Source organism: Poromitra crassiceps (assembly GCF_964638095.1).
Source record: "Poromitra crassiceps genome assembly, chromosome: 8".
In the NCBI taxonomy this organism is placed as follows: Eukaryota; Metazoa; Chordata; class Actinopteri; order Beryciformes; family Melamphaidae; genus Poromitra; species Poromitra crassiceps.
Window position 1 is genome coordinate 9,707,745 of NC_139629.1, and position 18,758 is coordinate 9,726,502.

General features: G+C 44.9%; 1 protein-coding gene across 1 annotated transcript in view; it reads left to right on the forward strand.

The window, feature by feature from the left end:
* LOC310781154 (contactin-associated protein-like 5) overlaps window positions 1-18,758 on the forward strand; it is a gene marked incomplete at its 5' end in the record, with an annotated part of 138,645 nt that overhangs the window by 77,993 nt on the left and 41,894 nt on the right. Inside the window, 5 exons of the mRNA XM_083641697.1 lie at window positions 1,775-1,959; window positions 2,779-2,922; window positions 7,838-8,105; window positions 11,123-11,266; window positions 12,531-12,702. Coding sequence (XP_083497823.1) covers window positions 1,775-1,959; window positions 2,779-2,922; window positions 7,838-8,105; window positions 11,123-11,266; window positions 12,531-12,702 — 913 coding nt within the window. The remainder of the gene's footprint in view (window positions 1-1,774; window positions 1,960-2,778; window positions 2,923-7,837; window positions 8,106-11,122; window positions 11,267-12,530; window positions 12,703-18,758) is intronic.

Genomic DNA, 18,758 nt, shown 5'->3' on the forward strand with positions numbered 1-18,758 from the left:
ATGGAAGAATTACTAAATTTGAATATGAAAAATATAAATGTTGGTATAATAAACTTTGATTACCAGTCCTTTTCATCAAATTAGTAGCTATAATTGGGAGTGATGGTGTTACAGTAGGCTACTGGTGGAAGTGCACGGTCACAATCTGGCCCTCTGGTAGCGAGGAATTTTTTGTGTGGACCTCTCTATCATCAAAGTTGCCCATCCCTGGTTTATATACTGAGTGTGCCAAACCTGAAATCGCTTCAAACCTAAGCAAGACAAGTTTATTCCATGTCATCTGAGCCCCACATGTCTGCTGAGTGTTACATTTAAATCTGAAATGCCATGTTGTTTTGGCAGCTCAATTAAATCACCATTATAAATTCAATTTATTATTTAAATTTGCCTGCCAGCTACAATGACTTAGTGGGTATCACTGGAAAATGTGAATTCTCTTGTGACTCTCCAATAAAAGTGATCGCTATACAGTGAGCGAAACCTGGCCCATATCATGCTGTACAGGTACAGGCAGAGTTTAAAGGGTTAATTCACCTTATTCACCACGCCCACTTTTTCTCTCTTCCGCGTTACACGCAATTGTATTTGTTCTTACAGTTCAGCGCTAGTTGGCGGCCAATTTCAAAACAAAACGTCACTATGAATGAATGAAGTTTGGCAACATTCAGAATTAAGCTACACTGCGGCCAACTTCAGTTACATGTGCATAGCGTTACTGCTGCGAGGAGCCGATGGCTGTACCCGGTCGACATTTAACGTTAGTTACAAAAGCACGTGGACAGTGTTTTCTCACTGCCAGTAGCCTACAGTAGGGTTTGACAGATAGCTAGTCCGACCGCCGGTCAGCACAGCCAGCTCTCAGTCGTTGCTGCTCGTTAAATATTTCCAAATATTTATTTCCATGTTTTTATTCTGATAAACTGGTCACATATACGTTACGTTCTCACTCGAAAAATATTAAAACTTTAAAAAAAAAAAAATTTTTGCTTGAAAACAGCTTTTTGGCAAGTCTAAAAATGACTACGGTAGGCGTAATCTACTTCCATGTCTAGAACCGGAAAGACGATTACAAAATGACGTCATGGAGAAGCGTCCTTGTATGGGCAAAGAATAAGGTGAATACAGTCACGCTGGAAAACGTGACTATTACACTGTCCTGTGTGTGTGTGTGTGTGTGTGTGTGTGCGTGTGTGCGTGCGTGCGTGTGTGTGTGTACATAGGTGTGTGTGTGTGTGTGTGTGTGTACATGGGTGTGTATCCTTGCTGTTCCAATTACCAGTGCACCTGAGCTCAATTGACTGGCTCCCTTCAATTTAGCTGCGAGCTGCTAGTAGGTGTTTTCACCATGCTGTTGTGTGTGCGTGCGTGTGCGTGTGCGTGTGTGTGTGTTTTCTGTTTTGTTTTTTATCAAGATTTTTCTGATTTCTCTCCCATTTTCTCCCCAATTGTACTTGGTCGTTGCTCCACCCCCTCTGCCAATCTGGGGAGATTTGTATACTACCAGCAGGATGGGAGGATCACACTGTTCCCCCCAGTTCCCCTCCCCCCCGAACAGGCGCCACGACCGAGCAGAGGAGGCACTACTGCAGCGACCAGGACACATACCCTTAATCCGGCTTTCCACCCGCAGACACTGCCAATTGTGTCTGTATGGACGCTCGACCAAGCCGGAGGTAACACAGGGGTCGAACCTGCAACCCTCGTGTTGGTAGGCAGGGAATCTACCTCTGCACTACCTGGGCACCCTATCACCACAGTGCTGTTTGTGTTGCAGACGACACCAGGCTGAGGTTCAGCAGCGGGCGTGTGGCCGTCACTTTGGGCAGCCTGCTGGACGACCAGCACTGGCACTCCGTCCAGATCGAGCGTTTCAACAAGCAGGTGAACCTCACCGTGGACTCCCACACGCACCACTTCCGCACCAAAGGGGAAGGAGACTCGCTGGAGGTGGACTATGAGGTGGGTCTATCCAGTCTGCAACAGACTGTACAAAAATATGGACGTAGCTAGTGTCCTCTAGTAAGAGAGTGGCGTCAGCGGAGGACCAAAATGCAAGAATCATTAGCCAATGAACAGCCAGGAATGGGTCTCGCGCTACTTTTGCATGCTAAAATAAAGCCGATAATGTACAATTTGATTCATTTCAAGGGATGAAAAACCCTTTCAAAGTACAACACTGTCTATTTTGATGCAACTCGACAGTGCTGCTTTTTTTACTGAAGAGTTCCACTTTCTACTTCCTGGAAAAAAACTGGTTCATTGGAGTGAATGGAGATGTCGGAACTCTTCTATTCTATGGCTCTGGACGTAGCCATTGGTTTCTGGACTCCCGATTTGAAGCCTTGAGTTTCGCATTGTGACCGTCGCCATCTTGGCTATCATGGAGCCAGAAGTGACCGTATTTGAACGAGAAGAGCTGCAGCGGCGCCTGCTATTGGTCCACGATCAGCGAGCTGCGTGATCACTGGACAGGCGACCTGTCAATCACGCCCCAAAACAGTTTATCATCTATTTTATTCTAAATTGTACCATGATGTAGCTTTCATGAACTAACTTTAGGTTGAATGTATTGTGTTATATTATTCATAGATAATCAGTAGCAAAACACACATTTATACAAGATACAAGTATTGAATGTATTGTGTTATATCATTCATGGATACTCAGTAGCAAAACAAACATTTATGTATCTGAAAATGTTGCAGAAAACAATGCTCAGCCTTGTCGGGATAGTGTGTATTCTAAGGTCTCCACCGCTCTTTGTTCCCTTCATCAAAGCTGAGCTTCGGAGGCATCCCGCTGCCTGGCAAACCCGGCACCTTCCTCAGGAAGAACTTCCACGGCTGCATGGAAAACCTCTACTACAACGGAATCAATATCATAGACCTGGCTAAGAGACGCAAGCCGCAGATCTACAGCGTGGTAAGGGCTTTTTATAGTTCAAATATTTATGCAACTGCCGTACCTCCGGCGATAACGCAATGAGATCACTTATGCAAGAGCTTCTCCAGCCGAGGAGGGGAGGGGAGGTTAACAACGCCTCACCCCATCAAAACAAATGAAGCGCCAGGGTGGTTGCATAACAACCTGAAGGACCTCAAGCAGAGGGAGAACAGGTCCTTGGTTTAGAAGCACTTAAGAGCCGAGAAAGTGCGATTGTCTTTGTTCTTACTTTGGAAAGAGGTCAGTGCTTGGTGGTGGGGTGGTATGTACCGTATCCACTGATCCATTCAGCGTAGGTTATTATTACCTCCTGCTGCCAGCCCGGGGGTAAATTGCTTTATTGAAAGTAGCCACTTCCAAGGGTTGTCAAGGTCTTGTGCTGGTTAAAATGACACTTCCTCATGAATATTAACCCCGGAGCGGGAAGGCCTCTGGTTAAAATGACACTTCCTCATGAATATTAACCCCGGAGCGGGAAGGCCTCTGGTTAAAATGACACTTCCTCATGAATATTAACCCCGGAGCGGGAAGGCCTCTGGTTAAAATGACACTTCCTCATGAATATTAACCCCGGAGCGGGAAGACCTCTGGTTAAAATGACACTTCCTCATGAATATTAACACCGGAGCGGGAAGGCCTCTGGTTAAAATGACACTTCCTCATGAATATTAACCCCGGAGCGGGAAGACCTCTGGTTAAAATGACACTTCATCATGAATATTAACCCCGGAGCGGGAAGGCCTCTGGTTAAAATGACACTTCCTCATGAATATTAACCCCGGAGCAGGAAGGCCTCTGGTTAAAATGACACTTCCTCATGAATATTGTAGCGATCCTGGGTCGCTAAGGATAAGAGCAAGCACGTGAGCCTAAGCTAAAGGGATTGTCCCTTTAGCTTGATGGTTAACGTGTTGGGCTTGTAAGCTGGAGACCCGGGTTCGCGCACAGGCCTCGCCTGTGCCGTTACATTGGTGTCAGAAGTGGGATGGGTTGGCCGCGCGGTCATCGGAAGGCAGCCCGGATGGGATGCGTGAGGGAGCTGAAAGCTGAAAGCGTCCACCAGTTGCTGCACCAAGCTGGTAAGGCAGGGAGTAAGCTGAAGCGCAGGGGCTGCGCTTCCCACTGGAGGAGGTAGTGTAGCGATCCTGGGTCGCTAAGGATAAGAGCAAGCACGTGAGCCTAAGCTAAAGGGATTGTCCCTTTAGCTTGATGGTTAACGTGTTGGGCTTGTAAGCTGGAGACCCGGGTTCGCGCCGTTACAATATTAACGCCGGAGCGGGAAGGCCTCTGGTTAAAATGACACTTCCTCATGAATATTAACCCCGGAGTGGGAAGGCCTCTGGTTAAAATGACACTTCCTCATGAATATTAACGCCGGAGCGGGAAGGCCTCTGGTTAAAATGACACTTCCTCGTGAATATTAACCCCGGAGCGGGAAGGCCTCTGGTTAAAATGACACTTCCTCATGAATATTAACCCCGGAGCGGGAAGGCCTCTGGTTAAAATGACACTTCCTCATGAATATTAACCCCGGAGCGGGAAGGCCTCTGGTTAAAATGACACTTCCTCATGAATATTAACCCCGGAGCGGGAAGGCCTCTGGTTAAAATGACACTTCCTCGTGAATATTAACCCCGGAGCGGGAAGGCCTCTGGTTAAAATGACACTTCCTCATGAATATTAACCCCGGAGCAGGAAGGCCTCTGGCTCACCGGGCTCACACCTTCACAAACTGTCAGTTGCAGACTGCACGCACACCATCTGACACCTCCTACAACACTAGGAGCAGCATTATGTAAGGCAGCAGTGTACTTTAAGCAAAAGCCAACTTCCCCGAAATAGAAACAAGCTGCCAACAAATTTGAATATATTCACGGTGGGCTTGTACTGTTCATTTTAGTTACAGTTCACACCATCATCAAATTAAAGAGGTAATCATGACTGTCATTGAGGGCAAACTTAAGAGAACAACAACAATGGCTGCTTGGAGCATATGAAGAGATTTGGTTATGGGACTCACTAAAAACAGTATTCCACCACAGATGAGGTGGTTGGGTTTAGGAATGGGGTCATGAGGTTAGGGTTAGGTTTAGGTTGAGGGCAAGGGTCTTTTTCTAGCACTCTTCTTTTAATTACCACTGGGTTACTGAAACACATCTTTGATGCACTGACCCAGTCACTGGGTTACTGAAACACATCTTTGATGTACTGACCCAGTCACTGGGTTACTGAAACACATCTTTGATGTACTGACCCAGTCACTGGGTTACTGAAACACATCTTTGATGTACTGACCCAGTCACTGGGTTACTGAAACACATCTTTGATGTACTGACCCAGTCACTGGGTTACTGAAACACATCTTTGATGCACTGACCCAGTCACTGGGTTACTGAAACACATCTTTGATGCACTGACCCAGTCACTGGGTTACTGAAACACATCTTTGATGCACTGACCCAGTCACTGGGTTACTGAAATACATCTTTGATGCACTGACCCAGTGGTAATTAAAATAAAAAAGGGAGATGTTGAGTGCTAGAAACGATCAAAGATAACGCTTGCCCTTGCCCTTGCACTTGCACTGGGCGTAAGATATAGCCCATAATCTCTCAAGCCAGTCTATCTCTTCCACAATCTTCGAATGCTCCAGAGACTCCAGGCTGTACTTCAGCCCGTTAAAATTTGGCCAGAGGAAGTTGTCATCTTCCAAAGAATTAAGTTAGATGGTATTCGACCAATCACAGGGTGCAGAGGTTCCTCTAACAAACCCAACAAGTCGAGCCTCTAAACTTCATTTACAAGTGTTGACCACAGAATGTTAGAGATAGACCCTGGAAACGGAAACGCAGACACTTTTCCACAGGGCACAAATATCATCCGTGATATTTTCGACCAAACTGCAGACCGCGTGGGCCGACCTGTGAACAACTCCACTCGTTCACACCGCAGAGTCCGAAGAAAGCGTGTTGCTTTGTTTGCACGTACGTGCCCATGCATGCGAGTACACTGCGGCCTTTAGCGCCAATAAGTTATTCCTTCCGCTCGAGAGTCCCCCCATGATGGTTTCTCTAAGCCGTCACTCCTCGCCCGTTTTCACCTGCCTGTCACCGGGATCGATGATGTGTTCCACCCAGCGCTGTGTTGACCTTTCCACCGGTCCAGGAACTCATGTCCTCTCTACTCACTCTCCTGTCCCTGGGAGTCCCCCCCCGCACACATGGCACTGACATTCAACCCACTTCCCTCCAGAGTCCATACCGGCCCAGTTCAATATCCCCTCCGTCTGTCTCCCTCTCTCCCCTCCTCTCCTCTCCGCTCGCCGGCTGTGTTTACATGCAGGGAGGAACTCGACTATCGGCCGTACTCTGGTTAAGGCTGTTTACAGTGATACCCTGCGATCGTGTGCAGCATGTGCAGTGTGTTGCAGTGTGTGCAGCGTGTGCAGCGTGTGCAGCGTGTGCAGCGTTTGCAGCGTGTGCAGCGTGTGCAGCGTTTGCAGCGTTTGCAGCGTGTGCAGCGTGTGCAGCGTGTGCAGCGTTTGCAGCGTGTGCAGCGTGTGCAGTGTGTGCAGCGTGTGCAGTGTGTGCGCAGCGTGTGCAGCGTGTGCAGTGTTGCTTCCTTCTAACACGTAGGGGGGGGGAAAAATTACGATGCCAATGAGTTTGCACAGACAGCAAAAAACGAAAGGAGCGAGATGTTTCCATGCCACAGCAGCCCATTTAATGTGGGACTCAATCTCTCTCTCTCTTCATTAGCAGGGGAGGTCTCTCTCTCAGGGGACGTGTGGTGATTGGTGATTTTTACCTCGGGGCCGTGGGAATTTTATACGAGGGATCAGCCGAGCAGCATTTTGGTAAACAAACCGCGTCACTGGGTGACAACGGCAATGGAACCCTATGGAGCCCAAGTGCATGGCGCGAGGCGTGAGTGTCTGACTCTAGCCAGCTAACTCTGTTTACATTTTACAAAACTGCGACAGTTCACACAACTTTAACATGAGATTATACATCAAACTCTTGAGCTACTTCTGCTCTCTCAGAATGTCAAATTATAAGCGATGTGATGTATAGTTTTTGAGATATTAACGTTTGTTTGGCACAACTCATCCTATTAACTGCTGCGGGCTTCCGCATTTCTGGGTGTCAAGTGACGTCACGCTGATTCGTCCTATACCGTCCTGAAAAAACAATCCGCAAAATCAGTGGTTTTCTCCGACTAGCCCAGTAATAATTGGAATTACTTATTGCTAGTCGTTACACTCCACGATGTGTATAACACTAATATTCACATACCTAGAAATGTGATATGCAACATATTTTGGTTCAGTAATGTTCATACCGTATTCTACATTTCTGTGGATTGCAGAAACGTACGGTGCAGATATTTTATTCTGACGGCTGGGCTGTCTAACCCGGTTCTGATGTGTCGACCCAAAACCAGGTTAGCGGCTAACCAGGTTAAGGTCAGAACTCTCTTAGCCTCGCCTCCCAGCAAGATAAATGTTTGGTTTTGTTCATTTTTGCCCACAATAGATCTCTGCCTCTCTCTCCCTATCTCCTCTCTCTCTCTCTCTCTCCCTATCTCATCTCTCTCTCTCCTCTCTCTCTCTCCCTATCTCCTCTCTCTCTCTCTCCTCTCTCTCTCTCTCTCCCTCCCTCTCTCCCTATCTCCTTTCTCTCTCTCTCTCTCCCTCCCTCTCTCCCTATCTCCTCTCTCTCTCTCTCTCTCTCTCCCTATCTCCTCTCTCTCTCTCTCTCTCAAAGAGAGGGAGGATTTGGCGGCGTGGATCACAATGTCAGATTAACACTGCATTCTTAATCTTAATTAACCTTCTTGTAATATGTTGATCTTGACTGGGGCAAGGTGACTGTCGTTCCCTCTCGCTCTCCAGGGCAACGTGACCTTCTCGTGCTCGGAACCTCAGCTGGTGGCCTCCACCTTCCTGAGCTCCAGCAGCAGCTTCCTCATGCTGCCGGCGGCGGCAGCCGCCATGGGGGGTTTCTCCGTCCGTTTCCAGTTCAGGACGTGGAACTCGGACGGGCTGCTGCTCTCCACCCAGCTGAACCCGGAGCCCCAGAGACTGGAGCTGCTGATCAGCAGCAGCCGCCTCCGCCTCACCCTGCACACCTCTGGCCAGCAGAAATCGGAGGTCTCCACTGGTGAGACTACAGGCCACACAGGCTACGGTTTAGTGAAAACCACAGAACCATGCAGGAATAAATATCTAAGAATAGACAGGACACGTTATATCTAGCACGCAAACGGACGCCGTTTTTAATGTGTGTGACAAAGTGGAACTCTGGGTTTGATTTGTGTAATTATAGCAGTGGCACTGCACGTCACTGCAAGTCAAAAATATAAACATGTTTCCAGGCATGGTAAAAAGGGAGCCTGACTAAAAATGTTTGCACCGCTGAGATAGGAAATTGGGAAATGTACATCATTCATACAGTGCGTGCCAGAAATACTCTTGGCTGAAGTCCAATCATCATCCCCGGCTAACTTGCAGACTCGTACAGTAGGCTACAGTAGTTGCTAACTTGCAGACTCGTACAGTAGGCTAACTTGCAGACTCGTACAGTAGGCTACAATAGTTGCTAACTTGCAGACTCATACAGTAGGCTACAGTAGTTGCTAACTTGCAGACTGGTACAGTAGGCTAACTTGCAGACTTGTACAGTAGGCTACAGTAGTTGCTAACTTGCAGACTCGTACAGTAGGCTAACTTGCAGACTCGTACAGTAGGCTACAGTAGTTGCTAACTTGCAGACTCGTACAGTAGGCTACAGTAGTTGCTAACTTGCAGACTTGTACAGTAGGCTACAGTAGTTGCTAAGTTGCAGACTCGTACAGTAGGCTAACTTGCAGACTCGTACAGTAGGCTACAGTAGTTGCTAACTTGCAGACTCGTACAGTAGGCTACAGTAGTTGCTAACTTGCAGACTCGTACAGTAGGCTACAGTAGTTGCTAACTTGCAGACTCTCGTACAGTAGGCTACAGTAGTTGCTAACTTGCAGACTCGTACAGTAGGCTACAGTAGTTGCTAACTTGCAGACTCATACAGTAGGCTACAGTAGTTGCTAACTTGCAGACTTGTACAGTAGGCTACAGTAGTTGCCCATAGGACAGCGAGGTCTGCGTCAGGCGTGCTGCAGCGTTGTCAACCCCGGGCTGAGTCCTCAGTTGACGAGCACAGCGCGTGTATGCCTATGCATCTGCTGCGGGGGGGACTGAACTTTAGCCGTGCTAGCTGGTCTGTCACCTCGGCCTCCTGTTGCTCCCGGCTTAACAGGCAGGTAGCTGATAATAGACGTGTTGTTAATAATAATAATAATAATAATAATAATAATAATAATAATAATAATAATAGCAGCCTAATAATAATAAAAAGACAAGAATGGTATGACTGGTTCTTAAGTTTATTTTCCCTATCTGCTTCATTTAAAAGCGCAAGCAAATATTGAATTCATTTCTGTCCTATTTAATGTAATCAAATTTGCATGACTCATTATTTACATCTACAGTTGCGTTTATGTTAACCGCTAAGCTTTGTTGAACTTTATTAGCATGAGTTCACTCAAGGTACAAGCCTGTCAGTGTTTTCTTACATTAAAAGACTATTATTAACTCCCACGTTATGCCAGTCTGTAGTGTAAGCAAATAGATACAGCACATAGATATTAAATCCAATAAAACTCCACAGTATACATTCAAAGCCACCAATTCAGATTCAGAATCTGTTTTAATCACTTGTCTTGATTCAACCACCCCCATAATGATAATCTGCCACTGTTCACATGCCTGGCGGAACGTGGCTATTGTACATACTGGAGGTAAATGTCTCATTCAGGTTAATCGGCTTCCGTGAACCCATGAAACACAATATTCTATTAATTGACTGAGCAGTACAGTAGGTTAATTGACTGAGCAGTTTCTGACTGAGCAGTACAGTAGGTTAATTGACTGAGCAGTACAGTAGGTTAATTGACTGAGCAGTACAGTAGGTTAATTGACTGAGCAGTACAGTAGGTTAATTGACTGAGCAGTACAGTAGGTTAATTGACTGAGCAGTACAGTAGGTTAATTGACTGAGCAGTACAGTAGGTTAATTGACTGAGCAGTACAGTAGGTTAATTGACTGAGCAGTTTCTGACTGAGCAGTACAGTAGGTTACTTCAGGGGAATCAGAGGGAACAAATGATGATCCAATAGTAATAGCAATAGTAGATAGTTCTTGCCATCATCACAATTTACCCCTAACGCAGTAATTTCATGCCAGAGTAAATGGTTTAATATGCGAGTAAGCCTATTCTAACCCTGGTTATGATGCATTATGTCCACCCAAAACCAGGTTACTGGCTAATTGGGTTAAGGTCAGGACTCTCTGTGCATTTAAATGCAGCTGCTGTTAGTAGTCAGCCAATTTCAGTCAGCCGGGGGCTCGCCCCCTAGTTCCCCAGCGAGATAAATGTTTGGTTTAGTCCATTTTTTGCCCACAATAGAAGTATGAATAATGCATGGATATGGATTTAGTCATTTTTTCCCTGGCGTCGCGAGGCAGTTATTCTAGAGCGGCGTCAGTGAGCTCCTGTGGGACTGATCATATCCTGCAACAATGTCCAGATGTGATCAAGAACAAACGGAGGTCATCGTCCATCTGTTGCGTCGCTGGAGCTTTTTCTGAGGTGGCGCTCGCTCACTCGCATGGCACACTGTCTCTCTGTTTGCTTCAGACTATAACTGTCTGACAGCCAGCGTATTTAATTGTAGTGAATGGCAATTCTGCTAGCTGGGAAGCTGCCTCTCGCCCCTCCACCAGATGGCAAGCACAGAGGGGATTGTTGACAAACTGCAGACAGACACAGCTTGGATGCCCTTGACAGTTACGGCCTGTGTACTTGCACCTCTGTGGTTTGCCATTGGGCTTCACTGAGGAAGGAAGCACAACAATTTAATTACGGCCAAGTGATTAGTGTGTTTATTTGATCATGGCAATGAAAATATGAAATGGACCCGAAAGGAATCTCTGGTGTGTCTGATCCAAAGTCTCTCACTCTCACCAAAATAATGATCCGAGTTTAAATCTAAATGTAGAATATATATGCGCCCTTTGCAGATATATTCATCAGTTACTTCAATCGCACTCGAGAATTGACTTGGACTATTTTCCATCAGGACATAAAGTGAACGATGGACTGTGGCATTCTGTGAGCCTCGACACAAGGAATCTCCAGATCACCTTGACTCTGGATAATGAAGCAGCCTCCACTATTGAGCTGGAGGAGGACCTGGATGCGGTGGCCAACATCTACTTTGGAGGTCAGGACATGGACAATGTACAGTCCTCACATTTTATATTCAAGGTTCAAGGTTTCTTTATTTTGTCTCCCTATAGAGAAATTTGTTTCAGAGTAAGAGCCAGCTGCATACAGTACATACATACAGTTTAACAATACAACATTACACCATTGCACATACACCCATGATACACCGATGATGATGCTATTACTGAAGTCGTGAACAGAAATCTGCCAATGAGATGAGGTAACTTACTTTTTTCCAAGTGCAAAACAGCTTGTTTCAACAGCCATCTGGATTAGAGTGACATTATCTTGAACCGAGTGCCGTGAGAGCAACCTTATGTCGCGTGAAACTGCACTGAAAACAGATGATATTATCTCGTCCCTGTGGCAGATCTGTCCAATTGTTTTCACACAAATACCATTTCTCAGTCTGAAAATAAATCTCGTGTGAGGATGGAGCACACTGCCAATCTTTCGGCAGGGAGACGAAAAACTCACCTTTTCAGGCTACACCTGGGCCCTTCTTGAACTAACATCTTTTAATTAAAAAAAAAAAAAATAATCCTTCCCAAACCTACAAATGCTACATGTTACTTATTCCTTCTCAAACTACTTCCTACATGGTGCTAGTCAATCAAAATATCTTAGCTGTCATTGATTGTGTTGCATAGTTGTTTTCTGTACTGTTGACAAATTGTGATATTGTAAGTCGCTTTGGACAAAAGCATCTGCTAAATGACGTAATGTAATGTAATGTAATGGATGTGTTGCAGCGTAGGTGACCGAAACTGTGTGCAACTTTAAATTCCAGTCCAGCAAATGCAGTCCAAATTGCAAGTTGATATCTCACAAGTTGGCTACTGCATCTTAGCGCTTCTTTAAATTCAAGGTGCCGCTTAAGCAGAGATTGACTTAATACATCACTACAAACTTGAGCTTCCCAGAACTTGCCATGTAAATCTTCAATCTTCTGATAGCTGGTATTTCACTAAGCTGCTTTTAAGACCTCAACTTGCATAATGGAGTCTTGGTCTTTTTTTATTTATTTTTTATTCTGCTCTCTCTGCTTTTAGTCGCTGGTTTCCCATTACACATGTTTAAAGCGGCACAAGCACACCGTTTATATTGTTTTGGTTCGAGGTTTTCTGGACTGCCGCTATCCAGCGCACACAAACCTCAACTTATTTTGCACGCCTTTTTTTGTTGCATTAATTTGGCCGAAGCTGTTTTCACAGATGTTGGATTCCATACTGTAAAAAGCGCCTGCTGTGTTTCATCAGGTTGTCCCTCGCCCACGGTGGCCTCCTACTGTAAGAACCCCACGCTGGCCTTCCAGGGGTGTATGCGGCTCGTGTCCATCAACAGCCAGCCAATGAGCCTCAATCACGTCCAGCAAGGCATGCTGGGAAACTACAACGAGCTTCAGTTTGACACGTGTGGCATCCATGACAGGTATGACAATTACCTCCGGATTGGGAATTCAGTTTCCCACAGAAGGTTCTACTGATCTTAAGGGCACTGTGTGTAAGATTCAGCACTACTAGATGTCCACAAAAGACTATTATTATATCTAGAGCGGCATGCGAGATATTGTGTTGAAAGCAGTGAAAGAAGCCACGCCCCCTCTCTGAGCTATGAAAACAGGCTCTGTTGCTTCCTCGCGCCGAAGCTGCTTCGTTTCTGTGGATTTAGCTCTTTTCCGCATTTATAAATGGAGAGAGAGCGACCCAGCGAGGCTTGACAGCATAACACTGGATCAAGCCGTGACTGTGACTGAGGAAATAAAGCGGCCATGGCTGTGAAAATAAGGTTAGTCTCTGTTTGTATTGCGGTTTGGCACTGTGTATTTCCTGGTCTGTGTTTACAATGCGCAATGTCGGCTGTGTGGCCTCGCTATGCATGTCTCGATGGCAGAAGAGTGTCCGGGGGTTGCATAGGGTAGATAGCAGACGCTATATCAGAGCAATGCGTTGTGTTTAGGCTAGCATGGGAAGCCATGGCTATGCGTTTTATAGATGTGTTTACGTTTTGATGTTACAGCTCCAGTGTGAGGAACATCTTACACATAGTGCCTTTAAACATACAGCGGTCAAGTGTTGATGACAAAAAATCCACCAGCTGTCACAACATCTCTCTCTTTGTTCTATTTGAGTCAATGTGTGATAGAGCCGTCTCAGAAATAAGCTAATCAACACACTTAGATTGGCTGCAAATAATGATAGAAACACACGTCAGCCCAATATAAGTGTCACCATTTGCAAGACGAGCCTTGGACATGCATTTACTAATACCTCAGCCAACGTGTTTTTATTTTCATCCACCAGTAGTCTGTCTGTCAGCAGAATATCTGAAAAAGTATGAACGGATTTCCTTGCAACTTGGTGGACAGATAGGCCTTGAGCCAAAGAAAAACTGAGTCATTTTGGTGCCATTCCTGCCATTAGATGATTATCATTATTCTCTCTCTCTCTCTCTCTCTCTCTCTCTCTCTCTCTCTCTCTCTCTCTCTCTCTCTCTCTCTCTCTCTCTCTCTCTCTCTCTCTCTCTCTCTCTCCCTCTCTCTCTTTTAGCCATAACTCGATTCCAAATCTTGAGGGTGTGTTTGCAGGATCAAGGAATACATTTAATAACTTCAAATTGAAGTGATAGGAATGATGTTTTGAGTCAGAGAATTATTCCGTGTTAGTGGAGATTTGCACCATAGCTTCTACAGTATATGTGACAGTAACAGTATACAGTATGTGACAGGGAGTGGTGTTTTAGGTAACAAGTAGGGCATGGTCATTCTTCAGTTTTTTACAGATGATCAAAGTGCAGATTGTAAGCTTTCAAATGACGTGTCATACATTGAAATCTGAAAATAATTGAAGATCTGCTTATATGAATGTTGGTACTCCTTCTGAGAAAATCGCCCATAAAGTTGTTGAAGAAACTGGCTGGAACAAGCCTGTTTTGTTCACAAACTGTTGTTTTTATATTGAGTGGGTTCTTCGACATCTAAACTTGCTTGTTTTCTTTAGAACTTTGTTTTTAATGATTTGCACGACTTCACGGTTGTCTACTTGTTATCACTTTCACCAGACTCTGTTACATAATGTGTTTTCAACAAGTTAAGTATTACCTTTTAAATTAGGTGCTGCTTGTGTTCTGTGTGTTCTAATAAGCTTCATTCTCAATTTTGTCAAAACTTCTGTAACAGAAACAGTGGGCGATAAAATCACATGTCGACTCTGTGACTGGCTTTGACTTTTCATGGAGTTCCTACCCTGTTGTGTTTGAGACAGAAGCAGTAGGAGTGCTCCTGCTGTGTTCAGGTTTATATTTGGAACTCAGCAACTCTCAGCATTCTACAACCTACTAGCCTTGTGTTCTCATTAGCCATTATCTGTCCCCTTCACACAGGATGCTTAGGCACTGACAACAGGGTTCCTCTGCTGCTGGATAGGCAGGGGGGGGGGGGGGGGGGGGAGAGCCACACTCAACTCCAATGCAATAGGTTATTTCATAAATCGACTTTTTTTCCCATATTGCCTTCTTCAGATTAAAATATCACATCATCTCAGTGTATAATCTACAAAGCAGGTGTTCCAAATCAGTGACATCACTGGACAATCTGCATAAACCTAGAAATCGTAGTGTCTCGAAAGGCCATTCTGTTTCGTGTCACAGATCAGTCTGGTCTCCAGCCCGCCCCCCCAGCGATTTCCAGGAATCACAAAATCCATAGGCCAATCAGGGACTGCAGCATAGTTGACAATGTAAGCGGCCAATCAGGAACGCCGCTGCCAAAAGTCCTGAAGCAATGAGCGGTTGACGTTATAGTGTAAACACAGCCGTTGTGCACAGCAGTGCAGTTGTTGCAGAAATAAGACTCAGTAACAACAAGTTAAACATGACCAAGAACAGCACCAGCAGAGTTTCTCGCCAGAAAAGATGTTTTCTCCATTCTGCCGAGTTAGGGTGACCAGATCCCAACTAGCCAAATGTGGGACAAAGAGTATGTTTGTGTGGGACAATGTGGGACGCGTTACCAATGCATCAATGTAGTCTAAAATGTTGATATAAATGTCTCTAACTTAAAAAAAATAAACGTTTCTATTCTGCCCTTAGCTCATAACATCTCTATACTTTGCCCTCAGGTTGATTCAGTAGCACATAATATAGACTATGCAAATAACAACTTAACAAATGTATTTTATTTAAATGCAACTTTACGTTCCATAAACACAGTAAGCATGAAGCTTAAGTTTCACAGTGCTTCTACACACCTGACCTGACTAAACTGTGTAGCCTACAATAAAACAGAACAGTCAAGGCTTAGAACTGTTCTTTCAAGTAGCCTAGTACTTAAAGTGCTTTCAAAAGGGTTTGTCCTGCCTGTACTTTCTCAAACAACAGACAGCTGTTAGCTTACTGCCACAGTCTTCTGACCTGTATGAGTGGCAGTGTTGCACAGTGTGGTAAATGGTAGTTATTTCAGCTGCTGTTACCTTATCTGTGTTGGAATCCTGTTTGGGTTTCAGTATGAACGTATCCATAGACTGGAAAGCCTCCTTTTGAGCAACACGTTTCTTGTGAGTCTCGCATTGTTTGTGTCGTTTGTCGTTTCACATCGTATTCACCTCCGTGTGCAACTGAAAAATCACTTCGGCAAACGTCGCAAAACACTCTCTGAGAATCGCCTTGCACTGGTTTCACCCATGGGTAAATAGTGGTCCAGTCCTTATTGTAGCTGCATCTCCTTTTCTTGGCTGTAGTCGCAGTTTCTTCCCTTTCTCTTTCCATGTTTCATATTCCGCGCGCAGCGTCAAATCGACTCGTTGTTCTTTTCCGTGTTGTGGTGGTGTGTGGGCGTACCCTAACCGGTTGCCTGCATTATTTTGATTTGATCCCAGGACCTCGTGTACCCGCTCCAGTTTGATTGACATGTGACATCAGACATAGCCCGCCCCGTCATGACAGCTTTCTCTCCCTGCTTTCTCCACAGACCACACACAGCCTTCATAAACCAGACTTTAGAAACGCGCATTTGAAAACTGGAACAAGACGATCAAAATGCGGGACAACGTCTCAATTTGCGGGACGCTTGAAAAATCTTGAAAATGCTGTGCAGTCCCGCACAATGCGGGACATCTGGTCACCCTATGCCGAGTGGATTTGGATTGGATTCGGCAATGCTGATTGGCTGAAGCAAATGTCTGGGGGCAGCTGAAGTCCAGACTGATAGGCTAAGTAGAGCGAAACAGATTGTGAGGTCACGTTATCAGGATGGTTTTGACCAGACTAATTAAATCTTACATCAAGAGCTCAAAGAGCAAAGAATATTCAAAGTCTTCATTAGTCATGCCCATTAAGTCCATGTATTATAGTGAGTTCTACTCACCCATAGAAACAGCTGAAAGTAGAACTTCCACCTTCTGAAACCAATGGCTTTTGTCCTGGGTGGGGGCACTAATTGCTATCTCCTCTGAGATGATGGCTTTTGGCTGAAGGGCGTTTCTTATTGTTTAAGTGCTAAAACTTCACTGACCTCTTTATTAGCCCAGTGAACATGTTGCATGTCGGCTGTTCTAGTTTAGTGAGTCGCTCTCCCCCCGCTAAGTGTGTGAGGAGGAACGGCACAGGAATAATTAAATCAGCACCTGGGATAGTGCCTGTTAAACAATCCACTGCCATCCAAGTCTTTAACAGCTGAGTGGGAATTAGAGTGGCTGTGTTGTCACTGCGGCTCCTACTAAAGCTACTCTCCCATGGGATTGGCTACAATAAAGGAGGCTGGAATCTATAATGTATGTGGGCCTGAGTGGCTGATCATTCTGAAATTTAAGAAGGCACTTAGAGTCAAAGTTTCTTTTCAGAGCCAATGGGGCATTTCACTCGGCCTTTTTGTGCCTGGCTGGTGGCTTTTGCAGAAAATGAATATGCCCTCTGTCCACCCAGATAATAAGCTCTACACATTACATTTATTATGTACATAATATCTTAGTTAAAATTGGATAAGTTGTGTCTGTGGCTGCAGTGATGTCATCAGTGATGTCAATCGAGCAATTGTGATGTCATCAGTGATGTCATCAGTGATGTCACTCGATCAATTGTGATGTCATCAGTGATGTAATAAATCCTGCTTCTTCTTCTGTGGTGTTGTACGGCAGTTGGCATCCTTTATGTTGCATTACCGCCTCCCATACCTCACCAGCTTCCCACCCACAGACAGTTGCCAATTGTGTCTGTATAGGAACGTCTGACTAAGCCGGAAGCACTGCTGCCGGGAATTGAACCCGAGTCTCCATGTAATAAATCCTTCCTGGCTGAGGCTTTATAAGTTGTGGGGAAGAAGAGGACAAGTGGCACCACAGCTCAGGCACTTGTGATGTCATCAGTGATGTCACTCGAGCAACTGTGATGTAGTATGAGCCAATGGCACACAGTTGTACGATGGCGCCTAGGTGGGTGGGCGGTGTCTCTCTGTCTGTCTGTTTGTCTGTCTGTCTGTCAGTCACGATTTTGAGAGCCAGAGGAGTGGGCGATTTCCATAACTGCAGCCATGGCGCATCATCTCCAGAGTCTCCACCCTAGGAATCGAGCACGTGTAGCGCGCAAGATTCCTAGTTGAAGAAATCAAGTTAGCCTTTTTAATGTAGACATTTAAAAAGGTTGCCATGCAAGTATTTGGTTTCTCTGCAGCTGGGGAAGAGGGAAGTTGATCAGGCGCATAATGTCCTTGTGCTTATATTATCAACAACTACATATCCCATTTTCCAGTTCCATTTCAATTATGGATTAGCATAGATGGAGCACAAGGTGTGTGACTAATCAGATAGCTCAACTTACCTCTGTCTCATGTGTACTGTATGCTCACTGTTACTGTCAATATTGCTGAAGATCTGGATATATTAATATAACAATATGCATTGCTTATCACATTTGGACCCAACAGGTTCAGTTCAAATGTTGAGAGGTTTTGGCAAAGCTTAGGCTAACTCTAATCCTAACACTATAGAGGTGTGAACTCAAGTTACATGACCTGAACTCACGTCAGACTCAATTGACTTTTAATTTCTTGAAACTTGACTTGCAGAGATGAGCTGAGACTTGACTTGTACTTTGATGACTTGAAAATGTTTCTCAAGTCTTGACTTGAGATCGTGTGTTTGTGTAAAAATGACTTGGAGTGGAAGTGATGAGATTTGTTCAAGCAGACGACATAATTTAATTCTGTTTTCTGATTTTGTATGAAGTGACACTGAATTGAAACTGATGATAGAAATCAATAGTGATGCTGTTACAAAGTTGTTAACGTTAAAACCTATTGCGTTGAAAAGTCCCAGATATTTAGTTTTCTTTAAGACATTAAATTGATACTGGCCTCTTGATTTGTTTTGACTTGACTTGCTGTTCTACATTTAGACTTTTGACAATTGACATTAATGACATAGACTTGACTTATAATCTACATTTCCAGAATGTATACAGTATTCCGACTTGTTTTAAACATTCAGTCGATGGTG